Here is a 25,238-nt window from a genome sequence, read left to right as displayed (position 1 = left end):
CATTCAATGAACTAGGAACAGAAAGAACATATCAACATGATAAACACATAGCTAACATCATATTCAATAATGAAAAACTGAAAACATGCCCCTTAAGATCAGAATAAGACAAGGATGCCCATTTTCCCCACCTCCATTCAACTTAGTACTAGAAGTGCTAACCAGAGCAATCAGGCAAGAAAAAGAAATAAGAGGCATCCCATTTGGAAAGCAAGAAGTATCTCTTGTTGCACATGACATCATCAGAGTTATACATACGGAAAAACCTAAAGAATCCATCAAAAGATTGTCAGAGCTAATAAGTGAGTTCAGTGAAGTTGGAGGAGCCAACACGAACATGCAAAAATCAGTTGTATTTCTATACATTAGCAACAAACAATCCTAAACGAAAATTTAAAAAGCAATTCTGTTTACAGTAGCATCCAAAAAAAATCACTTCGAAACAAATTTAACCAGGGAAGTATGAGACATGTACAATGAAAACCACAAACCATGTTGAAAGAAATTAAAAGAAGATCTAGATAAACGGAAAGACATCTGTGTTCACAGTCTGGAAGACTGGTTGTTGTTGCTGTTGTTGTAAGGAAGACGTAAATATTGTTAACATTATTGTGTCCATACTATCCAAAGCAATCTACAGACTCAAGGCAATTCCTATCAAAGTCCCAACAGTGTTTTTGCAGAAATGGAGAAGCCCATCTGAAAATTCAAGACCTCAATAGCTAAAGCTTGAGGAAGAAGGACAAAGTTGGAAGACTGACTTACTAGAAAGCTACGGTAATCAAAACAGTTGATACTGACCTAAGGACAGACATACAAACCAGTAGAACAGAAAAGAGAGCCCAGAAATAAACCCTTACATCTAAGGACAACTGAGAGTTGACAAGGGCATCAAGACCATCCAAAGGGGAAAGAAAAGTCTCTTCAACAAATGGTGCTGGGAAAACCGGATCTCCACATGCAAGAGAATAAAATTGGACCCTTAGCTTACATCACATATAAAAATTGCTTCAAAATAGATCAAAAACCCAAAACTAAAAAAAACTCAGAACATAGGGGCAAATCCTCACGCCCTTGAACTTAGCTACGGTTTCACAAATGAAACCAAAAGCACAGACAATGAAAGAAAAAAAAATTGAACTTAGTCAAAATTTCAAAACGTTTGTGCATCAAAGGACACTAACCATCAAGAGACTAAAAAGACAATCCATAGAATGAGAGGCTGTATTTGCAAACCATATATCTGAATAGGGGGTTAACGTCCAGAATATATAAAGAACTCTTACAACTCAACAACAAAGACAACACAATTTAAAAGTGAGCAAAGGACTTAAATAGGCATTTCTCCAAATAAGCTACACAAATGACCAATCAGCACATGAAAATATGCTCCAACACCATGAGACATTAGGGAAATGCAATTCCAAACTACAGCGGGACTCCACTTCACACCTGCTAGGATGGCATTATCAAAAAGGCAAGGATGTGGAGAAATGGGAACCTCTGGGCGCTGCTGGTGGGACTAGCAAATGGTGCAGCTGCTGTAGAAAATGGTTTGGCAGTTCTGCAAAAAAGTGAAACCGAATGACGGTATGACCCAGTGATTGCACTCCTAGATAGGGACAAGAGAATCAAAATCAGGGACGCACACAGTACTTGCAGACCAACGTTCACAACAGCACTATTCGCAGCTGCCAAAAGGTGGAAACAACCCACATGTCCATCAACCGGTGAATGGATAAACAAAGTGTAGTCCCATCTGTGAAATGGGAGTATTATTTAGCCGTTAAGAAGGAATGAAACTCTGACACATGCTACGACACAGATGAAGTGTGGAAACGTTCCCTCATCAAAGGAGCCAGGCTGTCCTGATAGAGGTGGGGGAAGGGGGTCAGCCCACCTGACAGAGGTGAGGGAGAGGCGTCTACATCCCTCTGTACCAGCTCGGCGGGTGGGAGTTCCACCTTGTCCTCTTCGGGCCCCCACCGGCTCTTTCGCTTCTTTTTCACAGTGGCTGTGGTGGCTGGCTTCCCGGGGACGGCTGGAGCTGGGGTGACTGCAGGCGAGGGGGCAGATGAGGCAGGGCAGGCAGCAGCTGGGGGCAAGGACACCGAGGGGGTCTCAGGAGGGGATTTGCGTTTCAGGCTGAGGTCGGGTGCCATGAAAGTGCCTGCGGGGCCAGCCTTAGCTTTCCGGAACTCTTCCAGCTTCTGGCGGTAGTATTTGTACCCTTGGCTGTTGGGTTCATATAGAAAGCTGCAAAGGAGAGTGGGAGGGGCACACTGTCAGATGGGCCCAAGCCCCCTGCCTGACTCTGGGCAGGAGCAGCTCGGGCCTTGTGCACACGTGCCCAGGTAAGCCAGGTAAGCCAGGGTCATAGGAGGGTCGAGGTCTCCACCATGACCTCCTGCACTGCCAGGCTTCAGTGGCTGCTGTCTCAGGTGGCTCAAGCTAGAGGAACAGCACGGCAGGCTCGCAGCTTGTCACCACGCCATTCCCGCGAGCCACTCGTCACTCCCAAGTCCCGGCACCAGCACTATCAGGCACCCATCACAACATAACTGACCCCCTGCTTCAAAGGACAAGGGGTGGGCTCTGTCAGACCTTTCCCAGGCTCTGTGGGGCTCCTTCCCCTGCTGTTCTAGATGAGCACTCTGGTGCCTTCAAACCAAGAAATCCTGAGTTGGGAGAGATACCTGGTGCTCGAAAGGGCAGGGTTTGTCCCAAACCTGACGGCCCGACACATCTGTGCTTCTCTCCGATGTACCCTGAGAGGCATCAATAGCAAATGAGCCAAGACAGAAACACTGATCAGAATGGACAGGGACTGGACTCCAACTGAAGGGCAAAAGCCCCACACCTCACTGGAAGTTGAGGTCCCCTTAGTCTCTCCCTATCAACTCCAGTCCCAAGTGTGAAGCAGGTGGGGCTGGGTTCAGAGCTGGCAGAAACTATGGCTCCCTCTGCACCTGCCCACCATGTCTCATCTCAGATTATGCACATCTTGAGCTGACGGTTCCACCTCTGTGGTCCACACCAGAGCAAAGAGTCACAGCTCAGTCACAGCACGGGCTACACAGGTTTCCACATGGAGGGGCCAGACCTGCACTCACGGACTTGGGAGTCTGTGGTCACAGCATAATGCTGTGCTGTGAAAGCAATGTGCAGGCTCAAGGATGCTATAAATTCTTTTCATACAAGAAAGACAGCGGAAAGAAGCACCATGGACTGTTTCTATGTGTCTACATGAGAGCCAGGAAGGGGCAGAAGGACCCCAGCCCAGCTAACATCAGTACCTAAGGTGAGACAGAAGGGCAGGGAGATGGTGGCATCCCCTCTGTTTTCCTTCATACTTCTTTGCCCTAGAGGTAGACAATATGAACAGATGTACTTCTATTAAAGAAATGGAGTGTGATGCCTGGTTGGCTCAGTCAGCAGAGCATGTGACTCATGATCTTGGGGTGGTGGGTTTGAGCCCCATGTTGGGTGTAGCAATTACTTAAAAATAAAATCTTAAAAAAAAAAAAAAAAAAAAGAAAGTAAGTAAGTAAGTAATAACCTTTCAAAAACTGAAAGCACTAGGCCTAGGAGTTCACTGGTGAATTCTACCAAATATTTAAGGAAGAAATTATATCAATTCTCTATAATCCCTTTCAGAGGATAGAAGAGAGAATACTTCCTAACTCATCAATTACCCTAATACCAAAACCAAAGATATCACAAGAAAACTACAGACCAGGATCTCTCATGAACATAGATGTAAAAATTCTCAACCAAGTATTAGCAAACCAAATCCACAAATGTGTAAGAAGAATTAGAGGAGGACGGGGGGAGCAGACAACATACGTGAAGATTAAGAGGTACAAACTTCCAGTCATAAATAAGTCAGGGGGATGAAAAATACAGCATAGGAAATACAGTCAATAATACTGTAATAACTTTGTATGGTGACACGTGGTAACTACACTTCTCATCGTGAGCATTTTGTGATATTAGCTGTCTGATCACTATGTTGTATACCTGAAACTACGTTATGTGTCAACCATACTTCAACTAAATTTTTTTTTTAATTTTTAAAGAATTACAGTGGATTTATTGCAGGCATGCAAAGCTGGTTTAATGTTAAAAAAAAAAAAAAAAAAGCAACCCATCATATCAACAGGCTGAAAAAGTTCAATCACATAATCCTATCAATAGCTGTAGAAAAACTCTTTGACAAAATCCAACACCCATTCATGGTAAAAACAGCAAACTAGAAACATAAGAGAACTTTCCCAACTTGATAACGAGTATCTACCAAAAATCCTACAGCTAACATCATACTTAATAGGGAGAAAACCAGGTTTCCCACTAAGAATGGAAACAAGGCCAGAATATCCTATCCCACCAATGAGTTTCAACACTGTCCTAGAAGTCTTAGCTAATACAATAAAAGAAGGTAAGAACAAGTATATTAAGAAAGGAGAAACAAAACTGTTCACAAATAACATGAGCATCTATGTAGAAAAAAGCTGATGAAAAAACTCCTGGAACTAACAGGTGATTGTAACAAGGCTGCAGGATACAAGGTTAATATACAAAAGTCCCCTGCTTTCCTATACCCCAGCAACGAACAAGTGAATTTGAAATTAAAAACACAATACCATTTATATTAGTACACAACAAAATGTAGTTCTTAGGTATAAGTCTACAAAATATGAACAGATTCTATATAAAGAAAACTACACAACTCTGAGGAAATGCGTTCAAAACTAAAAAACTTGAGAGATATTCTTTTTTGTTTTTTAAGATTTTATTTATTTATTTGACAGAGAGAGAGAGAGATCACAAGTAGGCAGAGCAGCAGGCAGAGGGAGAGGGGGAAGCAAGCTCCCCGCTGAGCAGAGAGCCCGATGCAGGGCTCGATCCCAGGACCCTGAGATCATGACCTGAGATGAAGGCAGAGGCTTAACCCACTGAGCCACCCAGGCGCCCCTTGAGAGATATTCTTTAACAGTAAATAGGAAAACTCAGTATTATCAAGATGTTGCTTCTTTCCCACTTGATTTATAGATTCAATGCCATCTGAGTCAAAATCCCAAGTTATTTTGTGGACACTGACTGATTCTAAAGCGTATATAGGCACAAAAGACCCAAAACAGCCAACACAATATTGAACAAGAACAAAGCTGGAAGACTGACATGACCAGATTTCAAGGCCTACTGTCAGTATAGTATCAAGGCAGTGAGGTATTAGTGAGAGAATAGACAAACAGATCAATAGAACAGACAAAGGGCCCAGAAATAAACCCATATAAACATGGCCAACTGATCTTTGACAAAGAGGCAAAGGCAGTCCAATGGAGCAAAGACATTCTTTTCAAAAAAAGAAAGGATGTGGACATCCGCATGCAAAAAAATAAAAAAGAATCTAGACACAGACCTCACACCCTTCACAAAAATTAACTAAAATGGGTCATAGACTTAAATGTAAAATGCAAGGCTATAGGGCTTCTAGAAGGTAATAGAGGAGAAAACTTAGATGACCTCATGGATGGTGATGACTTTTCTGATACATTCAAGGCACAATCATGAAACTGATAAGCTGGACTTAATAAAAAAAAATTTGGGGGGGTGCCTGGGTGTCTCAGTGGGTTAAAGCCTCTGCCTTCGGCTCAGGTCATGATCCCAGGGTTCTGGGATGGAGCCCCGCATCGGGCTCTCTGCTCAGCAGGGAGCCTGCTTCCTCCTCTCTCTCTGCCCACCTCTCTGCCTACCTGTGATCTCTGTCAAATAAATAAAATCTTTTAAAAAAATTAAAAAAAAATTTAAATTTTTAAACATTTTATTTATTTGACAGAGAGAAAGAACACAAGCAGTTGGAGCGGCAGTCAGAAGGAGAGGAAGAAGTAGCCCCCCCACTGAGCAGAAAGCCCAATATGGGGCTTGATCCCAGGACCCCAGGATCATGACTGAACTGAAGGCAGACGCTCAACTGACTGAGCCACCCAGGCGCACCTGAAATTGAAAACTTCTGCTCTTCAAAAGATATCATCAAGAGAAGACACACCACTGACTGGGAAATAGTATTTGCAAAAGTCACATCTGATAAAGGACTATGATCCAAAATATACAAAGAACTCTTAAAACTCAACAATAACAAATTATCCAATTAAAACATGAACTGATGATTTTAACATACACTTCACCAAAGAAGATACACAGATGGCAAATAAGCATACGAAAAGATCTTCCACATCATATGTCATCAAGAAAATGCAAATTAAAACAACACTGAGATACCACTACACATGTATTAGAATGGCCAAAATCCAGAACACTGAGAACATCAGACGTTGGCAAGCATGTGGAGCAACAGGAACCCTCACTCACTACGAAGGGAAATGCAAATGATACAGCCACTTTGGAAGACAGTTTGGCAATTTCTTGCAAAACTAAACATACCACACGATCCAGCAATCACGTTTCTTGGTATTTTACCCAAGAGTTGAAAACTTATGTCCACACAAAAACCTGCACACAGATGTTTATAGCAGTTTCCTTCACAATCGCCAAAATCTGGAAGCAACCAAGATGCTCTGCTGTAGCTAGATGGGAAAACAGACTATGGGACATCCAGAGAGTGGAATATTAGTGCTAAAAAGAAATGAACTGTCAAGCCATATAAAGACGTGGAACAATCAGTCTTAAATGAGTATTACCAAGCAAAAGAGCCAATCTGAGAAGACTACATACTATATGACGCCAATTACACAACATTTTGGGAAAGACAAACATGGAATCGGTAAAAAAATCAGTTGCCAGGAATTGAGAAGGGAGAAGGGATGAATTATGGGGAACACAGGTGACTTTGGGGCAGTAAGAATACTTTATATAATGCCATGATGATGGATACGTGTCATTATACATTGGTTCAAATTCACAGAAGATACAAGACCAAGAGTGAACCCTAACGTAAACTGCGGACTTTGGGGGATCATGATGTATCAGTGTAGCTGCATCGATTACTACTCTGGTGGGGAATGTTGATAACAGGGCAGGCTGTGCACATGTACAGGCAGGGGCACATGAGAAATCTCTGTACCTTCCCTTCAATTTTGCTGTGAACTTAAAACTGCTCTAAAAAAATAAAAAAAAAAAAAAAGAAAGAAATGACATCTTAAAAACAAGTTAAGAGACAAAAGTGAAAAAATTTTCAAGGAGGGAAGGGAACAGTTGGCTGGATGTGAAAAAAGAACCTGGCAACCAGAAAGGGTCGGATATGGATTTAAGGCTATGGTGGGATCCGGATTTGGTTTCTGTATTCAGATTTAAAAGATTTTTCAACTTGACAGCATAAGGGTTTCCTGTTAAAATGGCATGGAGTGTGGTGGTAAAGGCACCTCCTTCCCACCAGTCTCTGCCTCAGTTTCCTCCCCTGTAAGAGGCCAGCAATGGGGCTTGAAAAGAACAACGTGGCTCGCCCAGGTGACAGGTTAAGAGTGGCACGTGGCTCATGAGCGATGCTGTGCTCGCTGCTACAACCTTCATCTAACATGCCTTCTGATGGCCGTGAGCCCACTGAGGGATGCAGTTATTAAGAATTTAGCCCACAAAGGGGCGCCTGGGTGGCTCAGAGGGTTAAAGCCTCTGCCTTCGGCTCAGGTCATGGTCCCAGGGTCCTGGGATCGAGCCCCACATCGAGCTCTCTGCTCGGTGGGGAGCCTGCTTCCCCCTCCACCGCCTGCCTCTCTGCCTACTTGTAATCTCTGTCTGTCAAATAAATAAATAAAATCTTTTCTTTTTAAAATAAATAAAATCTTAAAAAAAAAAAAGAATTTAGCCCCACTGAGGCTCGACATTCAATTCGTGCCTCATTTTTCAAGACTACAGATGATGCTGTATTTAACATTATTTCTGGGGATGGAATCGCAGAAGTGGGATGGCTGGTTGAAGGAATGGGTATTTCCAGTTTCTTTACAGATCAGCCATTGTTACAGATTGTTTCCCAAAACACAGAGCCGCTGGGGTGTGCCTGGCCCGTGTCAGGAATCAGGAGGGCAGGGAAGGGCCAAGAGAGGCAAACACAGGAGCTGTTCCTGTTACATTCGGAGGTGAAGGAAGCTGCCTCACACCTGACTCCATGCAGAGATTAAACAGATCACGCTGCTCACCTTTGGCTACTTCCCCATCAGGGACCCCAGGCTCTGCCCTTGCCCTGGCACCCCTTCTTCCCTCTGGCCTCATCAGAGTAACACCCAATGAGCTGGGTGACCACCAGTGAATCCCCACAGAGGACCCAGAGCTGCCTGTGCCAAGAGCATCTCTGAGTTCTGACCCCCGGGGAGGGTGCTGCTGGGGCCTGGACCTCTCTGACCAAGGAGAGCAGGCTGGGCTCACAGCCTTGACAGAAATCCATAACCTTGCCCGCCTTACCTGCCATAGATTTTTTCATAGTCAGTCCTACTTATGACAAGTGACGGTAAATTAAGTGTCCTTAGTTAGGCAAATACCTTACTTAGGTAAATAGAATTTTAAAAAAAATGCAGTGACTTAAAATATTAAGTCAACGCTGGATTGGGTGGTGCAGAGTGCTGGCCAGCATCACGATGTTGTGAAGAGATCTCAGGTGGACCTCTAGGCCAGGCAGACCCCTCTCTTGAACTCCGGACCCAAACACCCCATTGCCCCCACAAGGGCTCCTGGCTGCCCAGGTACCATGTACACAGATCCCTGAATTCCCCAGCAGCCGTCCCCCTGCCCTCGTCCACCAAGTCACTGACCCTTGGCCCTCCCTCCCCTAGTCCCCAAGGTTCTACCCGCACAGTACCCCCAACCCCAATGTTTCTCCTCTGCTGGTCTGCTTTGACCTGGTGTGTCTGACCCCATCCCTGCCCTTACGACTATGGCCAGTGCCCCTGGAAGCACAGTTTACCCTGTCACTCTCTATGCAGACTCTCCAGAGGCTGTCAGTGAACACCTGCCCTCTGGGACCTGGCCCTGCCTGGTTCCAAGGCCCAGGGCCCACGCGCACTGATGTTCACCCTGCATGCCAGCCACACTGGCGCAGCACTTGGATCTCTGCTGCTTTCCTCCTGCTTCCTTTGTCCTGAGTCCACAGTGGCATCTAGAGCCACTGACTCAACTAGCCCAGACTGCTGCCCCCGGACTTTTTGTTACACATGCCATGACACCTCCTCACTTTCCCACTCAGAATTCGTGTTATTCATGGCCAAAAACATCCTCACGGGGCATCGCCCCTACACCGACTTGAGCATCCACCTCCTAAGTCCCCGGTGGTCCCTACCCAGCAGCAGTGACTAGCCAGCCCCCACTCCAACGCCCTACCCCCCAGGAACCTCCCCCAGCAAAGAGGTGCTGAACCCACAGCACAAATGAGCGGGTAAACACACACCCAGCCTGAGGGCTGGAATGTGGCTGCATGGCTGGAGACAGCTGGGAAGCCAGGCTGCTCGTCCCAGGCCCTCCATGGAACCTGTGTACAGGCTGACGGTTCCCACTTCACAGAGCCTAAGATACCCCATTCCAACTTCCCTGCCATTCCCTCACTGGAAAGGTCTGACCCTACAAATGCACAAAGTGAACAACATTTCTGGGAGTTTCTGCCCAAGACCCTAGCCTGCTCCTAGCCTAGGGCTGCCATCTTTGGTACAAAGGGATCTGGGGAGCACCAGAGACTTTCTCCATGAGGCACGTTGAAAACAGAACACCCCAAGGGTCCCCGCATGCCTGCCTCAGAGATGATTTAGGCTCTGACAAATAGTTGCTCATCGTTGCCCATGCAGGTGGCAGAGCTGGGCTTGGGGGTCAGAGCTCCTGGGCCTGACCCTGCCACCTTCTGACTGTGGGACTCTGACATGTCGAGCCCACTGGGGGCAGGGGGTAGCAGCTGTGATCAGGGTGTGCGTGGGGTCATCTCCTTGTTTAGTTCCCCTCTTACCTGAACGCCTGGTTCTCGCGGTTGTTCTGGAGAGCAATGGTTTCCACTTCTGGACCCCCGTCCGCTATGAACCTGGCCAACTTTTCTGCAAGGTTCTTGGCCTCTTCGTCCTCTGGGGGTGAAACTTTAAGCAGGCTGTCAGTACTGAGCTCAACTCACCACACCCAACAGCCTAATTTCTGCTAAGAACCCCATGGGCAACAAGAGGGGTTTATTTTAGGAACAATGCAAAGAAAAACAGGCAAATGGGAATCAGATTACTGCACTGGGACCAAATACCAGAGTTAATATTACAATATTATCTTGAGCCCCTGCCCCCACCCTGCACCCTGCCCCTTCCCACCCCATAGATCACAGAACAGAATGTGAGAGAAAGGTCTGGAGCCAGGCCGCAGGGGAGATGGGAGCCCCACCTTAGTCTTTCTGCCACGGCTGCCCATCCAGGTCACACACAGAAGTGGGCCTGGCCCTCCTCTCCTGGGGAGAAGGCGCAGGAGGGCAGAGGGCGGTGGGAGACAGACAAGCATATTGACCTCTGTGGCCTGTGTTTGGCCTAAACATCAGTGCGCCTGCCACCCACCATAATCTGGCTGGAATTTTACTTCATGATGACTGGAGACCAGCTAGCATCTCCCCGCCCCCTGATACATACCCCAGCAGGAGCTCACCAGCCAAGATTCCGGCTGTCCTCTATCCCCCTCCCCAAGTGTCAGGCACATTTATCTTTATGTCCTCAGTGCCAGAGAGGCAGCAGGAGCTCATTAACATTTATTTAAATGACCAAGAACCAAAAGACAAGCATTCCACCCCTTTGCACCCTATACATGCACAGAGCAGTGCTCTTGAACATAACAATGACCTTGACCTTGGCCCTCAGACTCCTCCTCACTGCCCACCACTGGTGAAGGGGGCAATGCCATCCCCAGCATGACCCTGGCTGCCTGAGAGGGCACAGACCTGGGCCCTAGGCACCACCCCATGCACCAGAGCCTCCCAGAACCCCGTTTCCCCATGGGATGTGATTTGTCCACACATCTCCCCAGAACCTCCCACCCCCTCCACCCACTTACCTTTCTGAGAGGATGCCTGCAACTTTTGTGCCTCCTTTCTTATCTCAGCCACCTTCTTTCTGTAGTAGAGGAATTCCCTGCTATTCTTATCATGCAAAAACCTGGGGAGAAGTTTCGAAAAACAGACAGAATGGTGAGCAGCAGGATGGGCTGACCCAAGCAGCTTCTGAAGAATGTTGTACAAAAGCAAGCTGGTGGGGCGCCTGGGTGGCTCAGTCGGTTAAGCATCTGCCTTTGGCTCAGGTCATGATCCCAGCAGGGAGTCTGTTTCTCCCTCTCACTCTGCCCCTCTGCCCACTTGTGCTCTCTCAAAATAAATAAAATCTTAAAAACATTAAAAACAAAAACAAAACAAAAGCAGTCTGGTGAGCAGAGACACCTTGATGGGTCCTAAGACTAAGCCTCCGCATCATACCAAAGCCCCTGTGGCCTCTGGTGTGAGTAAGCACTAGGAAACTCAGACCAGTGTCTGGCCCACACGAGCAAGCCCCCAGCCCCGACTAGCCTCAGTAACCAGTAGGGTTTTACAAGAGCGAACGTACTACTGTGTGTCAAGAATATTAAGTAGTGGTGGCCTTCCCCTCCCAGAAATACTTACGAAAACGCCGGGTTATCCTTGTAGTTCTCCATAGCTACTTTTTCTAACTCGGGGCCTCCTTCTGCCACAAAGCGGGCCAATTTCTCTATCACTTTCCGAGTCTCGGCTCCCTCTGGGGGTGAAACTTTAAGGAGGCTGTCAGTACTGGGGTTCAACTCACACACCCCACAGTCAACAGGCACACTCTCTCTATGGACCACAACGACAGAGGGGTGGGGGAGAAGAGGGTGAAATGCGGGAGGTTGTCGGGTGTCCTGGGTCCAAGCACAAAGCACTGTGACGAGGGGGGAGGCCGTCTAAACAGTCTTCATGAGACACACTGGGCGGGACAGAAGTGTGGGAGCCTCTGGGTGACCAGGCCGATCCCCAGGCTTAGAGAGAAACGTGAGAAAACATAGCCAGTCTCCCCCTTTTTTCTGAAATGCTTCATTCTTTTTATTTACCAGGGTTCAGTTTAACAAACTGGTTTCCTGTCACCCTTCAAAGATGACAAATTCCTTTTTAAAGTATCATTACAAACTCTGACTTAAACACATTGAGTGAGTTTCAATCCATTTTAAGCATATCAGCTGGGTTTCAATCCATTGCAATTAACGTCATCACAGAAGCTCAATGGTCCTCTCTGCGGCTGGTAGAGCCTCTTCAAGCTGGCTCCCGAGGCCTTTGGGCCTGACCCCAGGAGTCTCTGATGGCCTCCTCGCTATCTGCTGGGACAAGGTGCTCCAGGGTCATCTCATACACTTCCTGACCAGACCTAGAGCCAGCCATTTCTTCAAGAAGTCCTGGTGTCCATGAGGGAGGAAGTGTGTTTCCAGACCACCATCTGGGTGCCAGGGGCGCTCACAGCAACAGGCTTAATCATTACCTCAGGGCCTTTACAGTGAACAGAGCTACAGAAATGTTCTTTTTGTAGTTTTATTAGCCTCCCCTTTGATCCGCGTGGAACTTGTTTTTGCATTTTATTGCTGGCCTGCTCCCAAGGCATCTCTTGGCCAATTTATAACTCATGTTCCTTTTATGAGAACTTCCAGAAGAAATTTCTCCCTGCCACTGCCTAGGAATGTTCACTGCTCTCAGCAAGGGGCTAGACACCAAACCTGCAGCCAGACTTATTCCTCTTATTGCTTTGGCTACCAGGAAGCTGCAGGATGGGAGGTCAGGGACCTGGAGCCTGAGGAGGACCCTCAAGAGATCCCAAGGACTTTCTGTAGCCACCTTTCCCCCTAGCCTTACACTCTTCCTGACTGCCTGGTCATGACACTGACCCGCTTGCCATTTACAGGCACAGGTGCTTTTCCGAAGCCACATCAATAGCAACCCATAAGAGGCCTCAATGACCTTGAGACACTCACTGCTCCCTGCAAAGCATTGCTTCCCAGCAGGGTGCTGTCAGAGCTGCCCTGATGCCTCAGGAAAGAGCCCCCTCCCTGGCTCCATCCTGACAATGAATGGCCCCTGATCTGCTCAGATGCATGGCCATAAGCCAGCACCCTCCCTGAGAGTAGCAAGTCTGAAGGCTGTCACAGCATAACTATATGGTTCCTTCAATCTGTCAGCCTGGCTGGGGCAGAGATGGCCCAGGCCTCCACACAGCTCAGAAGGCACTGAAGCCTTGTTCCGAATGCAGACGGAGTCAGACACAGTGGGAGTGCTGCCATCACCACGCCCCACCCTCCTACACGATAGGCCTAGACTGACTTTCCAAGAGAAATGACCATCTTTCCCCTGGACAGGAGAGCATGTCCTCCAACCTGTGGGCTTGCACCTCTGGCCCAAACTGGTGGGGACAACAACCCACGATGAGAAGAGGCGTGTGGTTCTCAGAGGGCTCAGAAAGCACACACCCAGATGGGGGAAGCAGGGAAGCTCCTCCTCTCATGTTGGGACAAGGAGAGACATAACTGAATGCTCCTCTGAGAAGGCCCCAGGCCTGGCTGCAGACCAGCCCACATGGGTGGAGGATGTATCCCACGGCTCCCAGGACAAAGTCCACAGTCTATAGCCCCTCCACACTTCCCTTTCACTGCTCCCCACACCCTTTCTTCACTCCCCCCAAGCCTGGAGGGTACCATGCTGGCCCTCGGCTCAGCCTGGAGGGCTGGTGCCTCCCCCCCACCAGCCACACCTTCCCCGCTGACCACGGGTCCCACCCATGGAGCGGGAGGTCAGTGGGTCAAAGTAAGGTGGCAGCTCCTGCACCCTACCTTTGATCTCCAGCCACTGCTCGTAGTCTTCCTCCTCATCCTCATCAGGAGACTGGAAGACACTTGGGCGGCTGGCCACGGGCAGCTGCTTGGCGTGCACATAGTTCTTCACCTGGCCTGGTGGGCTGCTGATGAGCGGGGGCCTCTTCGTGGTGCGTGGGGGGACTCGAGTGGGGGCGCTGGGCGTGCTAGGTGGGGCATCTTGGCATAGAAAGAAAGACACCCACGCTCAAGGTCTGAGACGCACATTTCCCCATCTTCTCCCCTAACATGCAGGCGTGAGTGCATTAAGTAGGGCCGAGTCCTTGACTTCCAGCATGGTGACTGGCAAGGGGTGGGCACTGAGAGAGGACGCCATCCTCATTTTATAGAAGAGGACACTAAGGTTCAGAGAAGAATGACTTGTCACGGTCACGCAGCCTGGAACAAAAAGGCTGAGCTCTGCAGGCAGCAGCTCTGGCAGAAGACTCCCTAACATTTGAGCCCAGGGATGTGCCAGCTCCTCTGGGTCAGGCCTGAATCCCCACACCTGGCCATGACCATTCCTCCTGCCAGTGGCAAGCTGGAGACAGCCTACTCCGGGCTTTTCAAACACAGCTTCTGGCCTAAGATCCTGCATCGAAGGGCTAACATTCTTTCTCCCTCTCTGTGGATGAATTTCGTCTTAGGTTAGTTAGGTTTCTTAGCTATTTATTTCCTAGACAGACAAAGACTGAAGGTCAGTGTTTTACCAGCAACTTTCTTACACTAAAAGTAAGCTGACTGAGGGGCACCTGGATGGTTCAGTCAGTTAATGATCCGACTCTTGATTTTGGCTCAGGTCATGATTTCGGGGTCTTGAGATCTGGTGCCACTATAGGCTACCCGCTCAGCGGGGGGTCTGCTTAAGATTCTATCTCCCTTTTTTCCCTACCCCCGCCCATGGAGGCACTCGCTCTAAAATAAATGAATCTTTTATAAAAAACAAAATTTAAGGGGCGCCTGGGTGGCTCAGTGGGTTAAAGCCGCTGCCTTCAGCTCAGGTCATGATCCCAGTGTCCTGGGATCGAGCCCCGCATCGGGCTCTCTGCTCAGCGGGGAGCCTGCTTCCCTTCCTCTCTCTCTCTGCCTACTTGTGATCTCTGTCTGTCAAATAAATAAATAAAATCTTTTTAAAAAAAATTTTTAAAAAAAATTAAAAAAAATAATAAAAAACAAAATTAGGGGGCACCTGGGTGGCTCCATCAGTTAAGTGTCCGCTTTTAGCTCAGGTCACGATCCCAGGGTCCTAGGATTGAGCCCCGCATTAGGCTCCCTACTCAGTGGGGAGTCTGCTTCTCCCTCTGCCTCGCCCACTCTCTCTAATGAATAAATAAAATCTTAAAAAAAAAAAATTAAGGGGCGCCTGGGTGGCTCAGTGGGTTAAGCCGCTGCCTTTGGCTCAGGTCATGATCCCAGGTCCTGGGTTCAAGCCCCACATCAGGCTTTCTGCTCAGCAGGGAGCCTGCTTCCTCCTCTCTCTCTGCCTGCCTCTCTGCCTACTTGTGATTTCTCTCTGTCAAATAAATAAATAAAATCTTTAAAAAAAAAAAAAAAATTAAGTTGGGGCACCTGGGTGGCTCAGTCAGTTAAACACCTGCCTTCGGCTCAGGTCATGATGGTCATGATCTCAGGGCCCTGTGTAGGGCTGCCTGCTCAGCCCCTCCCCCCTATTCCTGCATGCTCTCTCTGAAATAAAAATAAATAAATTTTTTTTTTTTAAAGATTTTATTTATTTATTTGACAGAGAGAGATCACAAGTAGATGGAGAGGAAGGCAGAGAGAGAGAGAGAGAGGGAAGCAGGCTTCTTGCTGAGCAGAGAGCCCGATGTGGGGCTCGATCCCAGGACCCTGAGATCATGACCTGAGCCGAAGGCAGTGGCTTAACCCACTGAGCCACCCAGGCGCCCCAAAAATAAATAAAATTTTTAAGAAATTAAGCTGAGGGGCGCCTGGGTGGCTCAGTGGGTTAAAGCCTCTGCCTTTGGCTCAGGTCATGATCTCAGAGTCCTGGGATCGAGCCCCACATTGGGCTCTCTGCTCAGCAGGGAGCCTGCTTCCTCCTCTCTCTCTGCCTGCCTCTCAGCCTACTTGTAATCTCTGTCTGTCAAATAAATAAATCTTTAAAAAAAAATTAAAAAATTAAGCTGACTGGTAAACTGTACAACCACAGATATGGGGGGACTCCCTGTAGTGAGGGATTCTCACACCTCACATGTCCCATGGAGCTCCTATGGACCAGGTGGCCCTCCCACCTATGGATAGGGTCCCATCCCTCAAACCTAAGTTGCTGCCCTAACCCATGATGTGATCCCACAGCCCTAATGTTGGTCTGTAATCCTCAGGGGAGCTTCCCTGGTGTAATCTGAAACTGGCCCCCATACTCAGAGAGCAGGAAGAGACCACAGAAAAAGGAAACCACTCCAGGTTGGTAAGTAATAAGCAAAAGGAACTTACATATGAGGCTTGTTTTGGGCGGCAGCAAAATGAATGGATCCCTGCCACCCTCCCACCAAATCTTGAAAGTTTATAGAGACCTCAAGTGGGTTCAGTCACATATACTCACAGATGTTCTCAATACCACAGCACTCTCTCAAGGCTATGTACTTGGAATAGCTTCCAGGAGTGGGAAAAAAAAAGGGGAGCCCGCATTTCAAGTACAGGGGAGGAGGCAAGGGGCCGCTGAGTGCCCGCCAGGGTCCAGCTCACTGGCCAACTGGAGGGCACATCTTTTCCATGACATTCCCCAACACCCAGGGCGTTTTTAGTCAGGCCCCTGCCCGCTAGACTGAAACCTGGCTTATGTGTCTCTGCTCCTTTAGGGTAAGCACCTGGAAGGATGGGTCTATGCTCTCCCCTTGGTCAGGTACTGTAGGATGAACAGAATTCATCCCAATCAATATGGGATCAGAGGAGTAAGTGTGAGGCGGGGCCTGCTATTACTGTGATGCCTAGGGACCCCCAGAGGAGAGAGCCAGCAGGGTGAGTCGCAGCAGAGGGAGACTCAGGAAATGGGTGAGAGCACTCACCTGTGCTGGTCTGCGCCTTCTGCAACTTCAGAAACTGCTGCAAGAAGCTGCCATCATTAGCAAACTTGTTGGAAACGGAAGAGTTGTGTGCATTCGCAATTCTACACCCAAGACAGAGGACAGAGATGGTGAGCCACAGAGGAGGGGCAGGGGTCCGTCTCTCCCATCTCAGCCCCACACCCACCCCACATTCTCACCTAGGGGGACCCAAAACCCTCCCCCAGAGAGTGGGGACTGCTAAGTGCACAGAGCAGCCTTCGTAGTAAAATGGAATAATGTCGCTCCAGTCAAAGTGATACTATCTATATTGACAGCTCAGAAGCACCTGCCCCGCCTGCATAGCACCTGCGTCCTTGTTAACTATTTGGGCTGTTCCCTGGCTCCCATGTCTGTCTCCTCAGCTAGATATCAGAGATTTCCTAGGCAGGGCCTGTGTGTCTATACCCACACGTGACTGCAGTTCAGGGCCTGAGCCAGACGGCGCTTCTGGGGGTATCACCGGTGCACACCAAAACACCCAAAGCAATAATTTGGTAGAAGAATTAAAGGGGAATTTTATATTCTTACTATTTTTACACTCTCTTTTGTTTGCAAAAGTTATGCTTACACATCTGTTTTCAACAAGTCAGCAATAAAACAAACTCAGGAGCCCAAATGTTTAATTCATTTTTCCTGATCATAAAGGTGAGGGAGGTTTATTATGGAGCAAACAGGAACGTAGGAAAATGGAAAGCAAAGGGAAACATCTAGAAGAGTCTCTTCCCTCAGAATAGCCATTACTAACTCTTTGATATATTTCTTTTATTTGTCCCCTAATTAGAAACAGAAGGAAATAAGGCTACAATCATAGTATATATCCTACTTCTTCCGGTTTCTACTATAACATACCACCCTGCCCCAAACTTCAGAAATTGCTCATATATGTTGCTTTCAAGGCCACACAACACTCTAACTTTTGTTATTAGTTATTACAATTACTAATACTTATATAATTGTTATATATTACATGTCTTATTATAACATAATTATCATTATTGTTACAGTGACACATCCAATAACTGGTAAAGCATCAGGGAGCCCACAGGCCTAGGGTTTTTCCTTCAAAATTAAGTTTTATTCTGGGGCGCCTGGGTGGTTCAGTGGGTTAGGCCACTGCCTTCGGCTCGGGTCATGATCTCAGGGTCCTGGGATGGAGCCCCGCATCGGGCTCTCTGCTCAGCGGGGAGCCTGCTTCCTCCTCTCTCTCTGCCTGTCTCTCTGCCTGCTTGTGATCTCTGTCTGTCAAATAAATAAATAAAAATAAGTCTTTAAAAAAAAATTAAGTTTTATTCTTCTAAAAATTGTAAAATTCTAAAAAGTCTTATTCTTTTAAAAATCTGTTATAATGAACTAAAAATGGAAACAAGTAGCACTAGTTAAATAAATCACAGGACTTCCATTGGGCAGATGAAGCAGCCCTGAAAACCAAAAATTCTAGAGATAAAGCAATAAAATGCAATGTTAAATGAAAAAAAAAAGCAGGATATAAAACTACAGGGGTGGTTAAGAATCCCACTCTTTTTTTTTTTTTTAAGATTTTATGTATTTATTTGACACAGATTGAGAGAGAGAGAGAGATATCACAAGGAGCCAGAGAGGCAGGCAGAGAGAGGGGGAAGCAGGCTCCCCACTGAGCAGAGAGCCCGATGCGGGGCTCGATCCCAGGACCCTGAGATCATGACCTGAGCCGAAGGCAGAGGCCTAACCCACTGAGCCACCCAGGCGCCCCAAGAATCCCACTCTTGACTGCTGCTTAGGTCATCATCTCAGGGTGAGACTGAGCCCGACATCATTCTCTGCACGGAGCACGGAGCCTGCTTAAGATTCTCTCTCCCTCCCCATCTCCCCCTACCCTTCCAACCCCACCCCTAAAGAAAACCAGACAACTACAATGCGGCCTTATTTATGTCAAAAAAATATTTGAATTAAAAATTGTTAGGGGCGCTTGGGTGGCTTAGTTGGTTAAGCAGCTGCCTTGGGACAGAGCCCCACATCCGGCTCCTTGCTCAGCGGGAAGTCTGCTTCTCCCCTGTGTCTGCCACTCTGCCTGCTTGTGCTTGCTCTCTCCTCCCCAACTGTGTCAAATTTAAAAAAAAAATAAAAATTGTTAGGAAAAAACATCAAGGAGTGCCTGGGTGGCTCAGTCATCAAGAATCTGACTTTGGCTCAGGTCATGATCCCTGGGTCCTGGAATTGAGCCTCACATCAGGCTCCCTGCTCAGCAGGAAGGCTGCTTCTCCCTCTCCCTCTCCCCAAGCTTATGCTCCCTCTCTATGTCTCTGTCAAATAAATAAATAAAATCTTGAAAGAAAGAGAGAGAGGGAGAAAGAAAGAAGAACCCACTGATGGGTGTCTGGGTGGCTCAGTGAGTTAAGCATCTGCCTTTGGGCCCCCTGCTCCTCCCCCCGCCCCTCCCCTTTGCTCACGCTCTGTTGCTCTCTCTCTTACAAATCTTAAAAAAAAAAAAGGAAAAAAAAAAAGAAAAAAACCAACAAAATGCTAACACCACTGTTTCTGGGTTGCAGCGTTATAATTCATTTTGGTTTTGCCTCGTATTCCTCTCCTTCAGTTTCCATAAAGTCTGCCACATATACGTAAAGTTGTGCGTTTTTTTTTTTTTTTTAAAGATTTACTTTTTTTTTTTTTTAAGATTTTATTTATTTGTCAGACAGAGAGTAGGCAGAGAGAGAAGCAGACTCCCAGCTGAGCAGGGAGCCGGATGCAGAGTTGGATCCCAGGACCCTGGGATCATGACCTAAGCCGAAGGCAGACACTTAACCGACTGAGCCACCCAGCATCCCAAGATTTATTTTTTAGAGAGAGAGAAAGAGTCCACGCAAGCACAGCAGGGAAGGACAGAGGAGAGGGAGAAAGTGTATCAAGTGGACTCTGTGCCAAGCGTGGAGCCCGACGTGGGGCTTGATCCCACAACCCTGAGATCACCCACAACCTGAGTCAAAACCAAGAGTTGGACGCTCAATGGACTGCGCCACCCAGGCACCCCTGTAAAGTTTTTTTTTTCCCCCATACAAAGGAGAAGGTTCTGCTGACCCTGCCCTTGTCCTCATACTATGAATATCTCCTCAAGAGGGATGGAAAGAAGGTGGAGACAATGAAAAACAAGAAAACACCTCGGGGCAGCAGCAAGCAGCAAATGAATCCCACTTGAAAACCACCCATTAACAGATGGTAAGAGATATTACACAGCCTTTAAAAATTCTGGCTCCTGGGGCACCTGGGTGGCTCAGTGGTTAAGGCCTCTGCCTTCGGCTCAGATCATGATCCCAGGGTCCTGGGATCAAGCCTCACATTGGGCTCTCTGCTCAACGGGGAGCCTGCTTCCTCCTCCTCTCTCTCTGCCTGCCTCTCTGCCTACTTGTGATCTGTCAAATAAATAAAAATCTTAAAAAAAAAAAAAAATTCTGGCTCCTGATAAAAGGATAAACAACACATGGTCCATCCACACAGAATATTATTTGGCCATGAAAAGGAATGAAGTCCTGACGCTTTCTAAAAAGTGATGAACTTTGAAAGCATCCTGTCCAGTGAAAGAAGCCAGGCATAAAAGGCCAAATGTTTAAAATATGTAGATCAATCCACAAAGACGGTAAATTAGGGGCTGGCAGGGGCTGGGGAAGGAGGAAATAGGGAGTGAATGCAAATGGGTACTGAGTTTCCTTTTGGGATGACACAAATGTTCTAGAACTAGATATTGGTGATGGTTGCATGACATCATGAATTTACCAAAAAATCACTAAATTGTATAGTTTAAAAGACCAGGGGCGCCTGGGTGGCTCAGTGGGTTAAAGCCTCTGCCTTCAGCTCAGGTCATGATCTCAGGGTCCTGGGATCGAACCCCATATCGGGCTCTCTGCTCAGCAGGGAGCCTGCTTCCCTTCCTCTCTCTGCCTGCCTCTCTGTCTACTTGTGATCTATCTGTCAAATAAATAAATAAAATCTTAAAAAAAAAAAAAGACCAACTTTATGACATATTAATTATACCTTAGGAAGAATAAAACTTAAAAATTACAATGGTTCTAGGGACGCCTGGGTGGCTCAGTTGGTTAAGCAGCTGCCTTCGGCTCAGGTCATGATCCCAGCATCCTGGGATCGAGTCCCACATCGGGCTCCTTGCTTGGCTGGGAGCCTGCTTCTCCCTCTGCCTCTGCCTGCCATTCTGTCTGCCTGTGCTCGCTCGCTCTCCTCTCTCTCTCTGACAAATAAATAAAATCTTTAAAAAAAAAAAAAATTACAATGGTTCTAAAGAGTTGTGATCCAGGGAAAAGCTTTTCTTTTAAAAAGTTGAGAGGGATGGGGTGCCTGGGTGGCTCAGTCGTTAAGTGTCTGCCTTCGGCTCAGGTCTTGAGCCCAGAATCCTGGGATCAAGCCCCACATTGGGCTCCCTGCTCGGCAGGAAGCCTGCTTCTCCCTCTCCCACTCCCCCTGCTTGCATTCCCTCTCTCACCGTATCTCTCTCTGTCAAATAAATAAATAAAATCTTTTAAAAATAAATAAAATAAAAAGTTGAAGGGAAAGTAGCACATGAAATGGATCATAACTTTGTGAAACAAAGCAAAGACACGAGGTTAGGGTTAGGGTTAGCAAAATGGGTGCCTCGAGGCAACTTGAATGTTTATTTCTTCAGTGAGAAATTCTAACACTTGTTCTATGCTTTTACAGTTAAAGAAATAGCCTTATTTCCAAAGCTACCTGTATCATGCATCTGCCTGCCTGATGCTGGTGCTGGGATCCAGCTGCTTCCAGGAGACCTACTTGGAAGCATGTCTATAGATCTCTCCCATCTTGTGCAAGTCCTTCTATAACCCTAGGGTAAGAGCCACAAGCCCACTGACTGACAGATCACTCCATATCCAGTTCCCACGTTCATAAGTGCCTTGGAGATCCCAGGCTCTGAGTTCCCATTAAGAATAAGGTCTAAGTCCAGGGGGCGCCTGGGTGGCTCAGAGGGTTAAAGCCTCTGTCTTCGGCTCAGGTCATGATCTCAGGGTCCTGGAATCGAGCTCCGCATAGGCAATCCCTGCTCAGCGGGGAGCCTGCTTCCTCCTCTCTCTGCCTGCTTCTCTGCATACTTGTGATCTCTGTCTGTCAAATAAATAAATAAAATCTTTAAAAAAAAAAAAAAAGAATAAGGTCTAAGTCCTGCTCTCAATGACGTGCCACAGATTCTTAGAAAAGGTGGGAGCTGAGACAGCTCTGTAGAGGGTTTAACATACTCCACGCTTCAGACCGCAGAGGAAGGGGCCTGTCTCTCTGTCAATCTCCACCCTGAAATTCTTGGATCTTGTCATCCTAATTACACCAGCCCTGCTCAAAACTCTTGGGTGCCCTGAGCATTTTTCCTCCTCCTGCTTGGCTAGGAAACAACCACTTTGATGCAACAGCTTGAGCCGCCTGACACACGAGGGCTCTCTTTCCTTCCTGCCTTCTACTAGATAGGTCTTTCCCTGCTTCCTCAGTGGGCTGGTTCTGAGAACGGAGAGCCTCTGCTGGGCCCCCACAGTGGCTCCTGCACCAGGGAACACACTGCCTCATGTTACCCACTGGCAGCTCTGGGGGTAGAACCGGCACCCTCTTCGCTAGTAGACCATGAGCCCCAAAAGGGTAGAGATGGGAGTCTGGGGTTTTGTTCCGTGCTACATCCCTGACCCCTAGCCCACAGCTGGTCAGCAGTAAATAACTGGTGAATATAGGCAGGCCATCCTCTGAGCTCCCACATGCCACCTGTTTCTCTCTTGCCACCTGAGCCTTCTGAAACAGAGCATCTGTGTCACTCCTCGCATCACCAGGTTGTGGCCAGGTGCAAGAATACCCAGACTGCCCTTGAACACAAAACCCTCTGCCAGTGACCCTCTAAGACCCCAGCCCAGCTGCAGGGGGAACTTACTCGCCAGGATGTGGGGGCTGAGGGCTGATGACCACCTGATTCTGCTTGGCTTTCTGCTCCATTTTGGCTTCAATTTCACGTTTCTTCTGAGCAATGAGCTCTTCCTGGTGAAGGATGTTCATGTTCATTTTTCCGGACTTGGGAGGAGCAACCCCAAACCACCGATTAGCCTTTCCTGAGGAGAAAAACTCAGATCAGAAATCATCTTTGCTCCACATACATGTACAGCGGCTGCTACAGGAGCAGCCCAGTTGCGGCTGCCTGCACCAACTGACATTCAAATGTCAACTTCTTGATTTATTCCATGAATATTTACTGAGGTAATGTACCAGGTGCTCAGTTCAACCAGAGAAGGGATCTCTGCCAATGTGGGTCTCACCTTGGGCGAAGAAGGCAATAGACTTACACCCAAAAAGCAACTGTAAAATTGTAATAAGAGCTCTTTGCTAGAAACCAAAAAAGGGATTAGAAGAATGATAGATGAGCACCTATACGGCTAGGGCAGCCAGAAAATAACTGTTAGAAAAGACATTTAAGTTGAAACCAGAAAGATAAAGGGCCAGCCTCCTGAAAAGCCACCTGGGGAGCTATCTGGGCAGAATAAGCAGTTGCAAAAACCTAAAGCATGAGGCGCTAGGTGGCCCAGTAGTTAAGCGGCTGCCTTCAGCTCAGGTCACGATCCCAGGGTCCTGGAATCGAACTCCGCATCGGGCTCCCCACTCAGCAGGAAGCTTGCTTCTCCCTCTCCCACTCCCCCTGCTTGTGTTACCTCTCTCTGTGGGTCTCTGTCAAATAAATTTAAAAATATCTTAAAAAACAAAAAAAAAAACAAAAAAAAAAACAAAAAAAAAAACCTAAGGCAAAAAGAAGGCTGGTATATGCAAGGACCAGCAAGGGCCCACTGTGGCCAGAGCGGACTGTTTAAGGAATGAAAGTGGGGGGTGCAAGATGGAGGAGTCTAGGATTTACTTTAAGGGCTCTATGGAGGAACAGAGGAGTATTAAGCTGACAAACAGTATTTTAAAGATCATTCTGGATTCTAATTGTCGAGTGCACGGTGGCAGCAAGAAGACCAACAAGGAGGCTTGGATGGTGTCTTGGAGGATGATGGTGTCTTAAGATGAAGGTGGGAAGTGTAAAGATGGAGAAGACACCTCAAAGATTTGTCATGGGACTTAGACTAAAATCCAAATTCTGAAAGTTAATTTTCAGGGCCCTGTGAGAAAAGACTCCCCTTCTCACTTCCACTTCATTCTTGACATTCTTCAAAATGACAAGCCTGTCACACCCCAAAGACTTTGCACTGGCTGTCACCCCTCTGTGTGGGAAGGCCTGGAGGGCAGAGCTCTGCCCTCCAGGCCTTCCCATAGCTGCTGTCTTCTGCCTAAAAGGCCTTCCTTCACCACCCATATCAGCAGCCTCCACCCCGATTCTCTCACATCATTATAACCTGTGTCTTTGTAAATCCTTCCTCTGGGTGCATTGTCTGATGGCCCAGCAGAAAATAACCTTCAGGAAAGTAGGACCCTTTTGGATTACCACTGCATCCCCAGCACCTAGCATAGTGCCTAGCACATAGTATTTGCTGAATGAATGCATCCCAGTCTTGGGGGCCGGGGGCCGCTAGGGCTAGGAGAGAGTGAAGGGCAAGACCTGTGGTAAAGTGGGGGCTCAAAAGACCGAGAAAGTGTGTAGAGAGGGTGCTAGAGCAGTTCGAAAAAGCAGCTTTTTCGCAAAGTGGACACAGGCCAGACCACGGCTGCTACGAACAGAGGGGCGCAGGACAGCCCAAGGTTGCTGCTGTTTCGGGGAACAGAGCTCTGAACAGTCCTGAAGGCGATTATTCGGGAAAGGGAGAGCAGGGCCGACCCAGGGGCGGCCTTTATGGAACACCAGGCGCCCACAGCAAACCCGGCGGTGAGGGCAGCAACTGGGTCTGGGGTCTCGGGAGACGGGGAAGATGCAGAAGCCTCCGCCCTAGGGGCTGAGGCGAGGGGCCCGTGGGTCGGGGCAGACCCGATGGTAAGACGAAACCGCGACGCATAGCCCCGCTGCCCCAGGCGGGCGCTTCAAGGGAGGCGGGGGCTGTTACCTGCAACATCCCGGTTGTCCATCTTGAGACTCATACAATCCCACAATGCTCCGGTTCCACTTGAAAAGGCTTGTTATAGTGCGCATGGCCTGATGGGAGATGTAGTCCGTGTCCCCGAAGCAAGTCCAGCCACTGAGTTGATACCTGGAATCTTTCCCCAAGAAAAATAAACTCCAGCCTATTTGCAATGTCTGTTCTCAGTCCCGTGGACCACAGGGCACCGACTTTTCGCACACTTCCCCGGAGCCGCGGCCACTCCAAAGACGAACTACATGTTCCAGAATGCTTTATGCGGCAGCTATCGCGAGAGACGTGAGAAGGGTTCCTCGGCCCCGCCCCGCGC

General features: G+C 47.9%; 1 protein-coding gene across 1 annotated transcript in view; it reads right to left on the bottom strand.

Moving 5' to 3' along the window:
- The window catches only part of SUGP1 (SURP and G-patch domain containing 1), a 33,474-nt gene extending 8,383 nt beyond the window's left edge, over positions 1–25,091 (bottom strand). The window contains exons 1-8 of the mRNA XM_047696404.1: positions 24,896–25,091; positions 22,804–22,978; positions 16,860–16,960; positions 13,813–14,013; positions 11,609–11,732; positions 11,011–11,111; positions 9,941–10,064; positions 1,901–2,256 (exon numbers count right to left, since the gene is read on the bottom strand). Of these exons, the coding sequence (XP_047552360.1) occupies positions 1,901–2,256; positions 9,941–10,064; positions 11,011–11,111; positions 11,609–11,732; positions 13,813–14,013; positions 16,860–16,960; positions 22,804–22,978; positions 24,896–24,929 (1,216 nt within the window). The 5' untranslated portion in view covers positions 24,930–25,091. The remainder of the gene's footprint in view (positions 1–1,900; positions 2,257–9,940; positions 10,065–11,010; positions 11,112–11,608; positions 11,733–13,812; positions 14,014–16,859; positions 16,961–22,803; positions 22,979–24,895) is intronic.
- Between the last annotated feature and the right edge of the window lie 147 nt (positions 25,092–25,238).

The sequence above is a fragment of the Lutra lutra genome, chromosome 1, assembly GCF_902655055.1.
Source record: "Lutra lutra chromosome 1, mLutLut1.2, whole genome shotgun sequence".
Classification (NCBI taxonomy): Eukaryota; Metazoa; Chordata; class Mammalia; order Carnivora; family Mustelidae; genus Lutra; species Lutra lutra.
The sequence above is the reverse complement of the archived record's forward strand: the minus strand, read 5'-3'. Positions and strand labels throughout refer to the sequence as shown.